The sequence below is a fragment of the Wasmannia auropunctata genome, unplaced genomic scaffold (assembly GCF_000956235.1).
Source record: "Wasmannia auropunctata unplaced genomic scaffold, wasmannia.A_1.0 LD336027.1, whole genome shotgun sequence".
Classification (NCBI taxonomy): Eukaryota; Metazoa; Arthropoda; class Insecta; order Hymenoptera; family Formicidae; genus Wasmannia; species Wasmannia auropunctata.
Window position 1 is genome coordinate 799,416 of NW_012026863.1, and position 3,796 is coordinate 803,211.

Sequence of the window (3,796 nt, forward strand, 5' to 3'; positions counted from 1 at the left end):
AAACACCGATATATGACGTATTATAGGACGGGCCTAATATACGACAAGAAGCTTCTAATTTCTACCGCGATATAACGTCGCCACTGTCAACGCGGAGTTCGTGGCTGACTAGGAAGGGCCCTTAATAGGAATTTTAAAGTCTTATGTCCACGATACTAGAAATCGCTTCAAAGTTCTCGAACCAAGAACTGTGTAGCCAATCAACTCGTAGTTTTTACGGAAAACCAGCAATTTTATCGACTATACAATTCTCGATCCGAGAACTTGGACTGATTTCTAGTATCGTGGACACAAGTCTTAATTCCCACTCAGTCGTAACAGACCATAGACTCATTCACAATCACGATTTTAATTGGAAGAATGTGGAAATTCTGGATATAGAGAGAAATTTTAATAAACGATTGATATCAGAAATGATCAACGTCAAACGTAAAAAAAAAAAAAAAATATTAACTTGCAAACAGACATGGAATACTTAAATTGCGCTTATAATATATAACCATGATTACTAGCCATTGTTTATAATAGATTACAGACACTGTTAATAAAGAACGATATATAAGAAGACATTACTCGCTTGGACTTCGACGAGTACAGTCGCTACGACAGTTTTATCTTTTTTCATTTTAAATTATGACTAAATCTTACATTTTTATTTTTTTAACTATTTAATTTTGACACAGTGCACACATGTTCCGTTATTTATCAATTGTATCGTTACCAGGAATTGAAAAGTGTGTTTTAATACGTTCGAGGTGAGTGAACTTTCAGCATAATCTTTTATATCAAAATTCTCATTTTTTACATTGACTTTAATTGGGGACACACAGCTCAAACATGCAGCCCTTCAACTACATGGAAGGCTATGGAAGGTACCTCAAACTGCTTCCTCACCCAAGAAACGTTGAAGAACACACGCGTTAGAAAAATGAAAAGCAAAATTATATTGTAAATTAATTGTAATACGTCACTAAAGATGGCTAAAAAATAGCCGAAACGTTTGACTTTTGAATAAAATAAAATTCTTAGAAATAAATTAGTGTGTACCAACAACCACGCTGATTCCCATCTGCCTTACTTATACTTACGTATTTTTAATTTTATTTTTATATAAATATATATAGATATTAAATATTAACTAAAAAAATTCGTGCATACATCTTACAATCAGTAAGAACTGTTTCAATTATTAATATTTGTAGATATATTAAAATGTTTAAAATATGAATAAAAATCTTACCAATCTTTGTGGGACAGATGGAGCAGGCCGTGGAACTGTTGTTGTGACTACTGCTGCTGCTGCCGTTACTGCTGTTGGAAGCGGTGTCATTACTCTCACTTGTGTTGTTGCTGTTGCAGTTGCTGTTACAGGAACGGTTGCTGTTGCAGGAACGGTTGCCACTGCTACTGTAGGTCTGTATTGAGTTTGCTACAATATAATAATAATATGTATTTACAAATTAGAAAATAAGATAATTCTGTAATAATTATTTGTATATATTATTAAATCGTATATATTCTCAAAAATAGAATTACACAAAACGAGGCAAATAAAACATAGCAGATTAATATCTTAAAAAATATTAATTTTATTTAATTAAAAAAAATAATATCGTTTAATTTAATTTTTAAAAAGTTTAAATTTTGCCTACTAAAGCATGAATTTTTCTTTTGGATTAAAATTTTTAGATCTTTATAAGACAAATATAACAAAATTTTTAAATACGTTATAAAAAACTAATATGTTGATATTTTTCGTATGTCATATAAATAATAAAATTCATAAAAAGATAGTTTATTTTACCGTGATAGTTGGAACAACAGCTGATGCTATAGAAAAAACAACATTGGCTGGAGGAGGCTTTATTCCCTCTATGACTAATTCCTTCGTAACGAGGGATTGCCGCAGGAGAGGTAAGCTTTTCTTCAGAAATCCAATGAGACATGGTTGTGGTGAAGCATTTAATAATTTTTCGAGTCTGTCACAAAATTCTTCTGGTTCAACTTTAGTATCAATTAGTTCCTGTATCAAAGTTCGAACATTGCGTTCCACTGCTTTAGGCTCTCGACTAGATAACTCTAATAAGTTCGCTAAGAATTTACGGCACTTTTCTTTGGTATTATCAGTTGTAGTTTGACGCTAAAAGAGAAAAAAAAGAGAAACATTATTTAAAAATGGTATATAAAACTAAATCATTTTAGTCTGTCACTTACATAAAATTTCACATAAAATATGCACTCCTGTTTAAATTTAATTTTTAGGAATTTTAGCTTAATACAAAAGTGAAATGTACCTGTGTAGATGTTTGAGCTGTTTGAACAGTGGTAGCCGTCGGTGCAGAAGTAGTTGTGGGTGCAGTAGTTACTGTTCCTGGAGTTGTAGTAGATGTCGTAATAGTAGGAGCAACAGTCTGTAGCAGTATAATATTTTACAATACATTAATGCTATTGAAATGTTAAAATTATAATCCATAAAATATTATAAAACATTTGCATGTTCATATTCATATGCAAATAAATAAATAATTAATGAAACTTACATACAGAAATAATAAAATGTAAATATAAAAGTAAACTTAATTGTAAAATAATTATATCTAAAATAAAGTTTACAATATAAGGGAAAATGAATTGTTGAAGATTTTTGTGGCACATGTTAATATATGTGTATAACAATTTTCCTAATTTTTATTAACAGTACAATTAATGTAATTAATACAATTTTGAAATAACACATTAAATAAGATTTATTAATTTTATACATTACGTTTACATTTTAACAAAATCACAAATACAAATAAAGAACAAAGATATTTTTTAATTTTCAAAAATTTGACAAAAATGTGTAAAATTATTATCTTCATTATTTAATGCATGCAACTAGAACTTTTGAAAATTCTAAATTACTACTTTAAAATAAATTACAAATTGCATCTATTTTTCCAACATGCATGCCAAGGTTCAGAAATAATAGTCGTATGAAAAAGTTTCAATTCGCTGGCTATTGCAAATAATCATATAAGTTTTTAGTAGATATATTATTGTTTTCAATAAGTTTCATAAAAATCGATAACTTGCATTAATAAACAAATTAATTTTTTAAAGATGTCTAACACTAATATTTACACTTATATTTAATTGTTATATATATGGCTTATTCATTACAATGTATTCTTTAGACGCACTTGTACCTTGTACAGACTCATATTTCGCAATTTCAATTTTTTGTAATTGTAGATATATTATTGTTGATATATTATTAAAATATATTATTGAAATAATAAATCAATATTCATTGATTGTTTTACTTCAGTTTATAAAATATATAAATATATCAGCTTCAATCTGATTTCTGAATTAACTAGTCAGAAAATGTAAATTTTTTTAAAGTAATTGTGCAATACGCCAATTTTTAGTCAAACTATACTATTATATATGTCATTATTATTCATAATATAATATATAATACAATAGTAGAGGGACAGATTTAAAACATTTTTTTACTGTTATTTCTAATACCAATTAGAAAATAGGCTTATGGAAAATAGATTCATAAAAATTTTAAATAATCACACATGCTCATACTATATTTACTATAACATTAGGAAGAAAAATAAAAAGTTAAAAAAAATATATGTATAAAAATATAGAATAAAGGAGCAAATATAAAAGGCATGTATAAATATCCTCAATTATATTCCTTCATATTAAAATAATTTATCTTTCATCTAGCATATCAACTTCTACATAATACCTTTAACCAATAATTCATGCAATTAAATTGGATAGACATTGA

The 3,796-nt window shown here is 27.4% G+C and overlaps 1 protein-coding gene across 2 annotated transcripts in view; it reads right to left on the reverse strand.

The window, feature by feature from the left end:
* The window catches only part of LOC105452624 (transcription initiation factor TFIID subunit 4-like), a 9,717-nt gene that overhangs the window by 2,903 nt on the left and 3,018 nt on the right, over window positions 1-3,796 (reverse strand). For both annotated transcript variants that reach the window (XM_011693899.1, XM_011693898.1), the window contains exons 3-5: window positions 2,295-2,411; window positions 1,805-2,140; window positions 1,241-1,429 (exon numbers count right to left, since the gene is read on the reverse strand). In XM_011693899.1, the coding sequence (XP_011692201.1) occupies window positions 1,241-1,429; window positions 1,805-2,140; window positions 2,295-2,411 (642 nt within the window). The remainder of the gene's footprint in view (window positions 1-1,240; window positions 1,430-1,804; window positions 2,141-2,294; window positions 2,412-3,796) is intronic.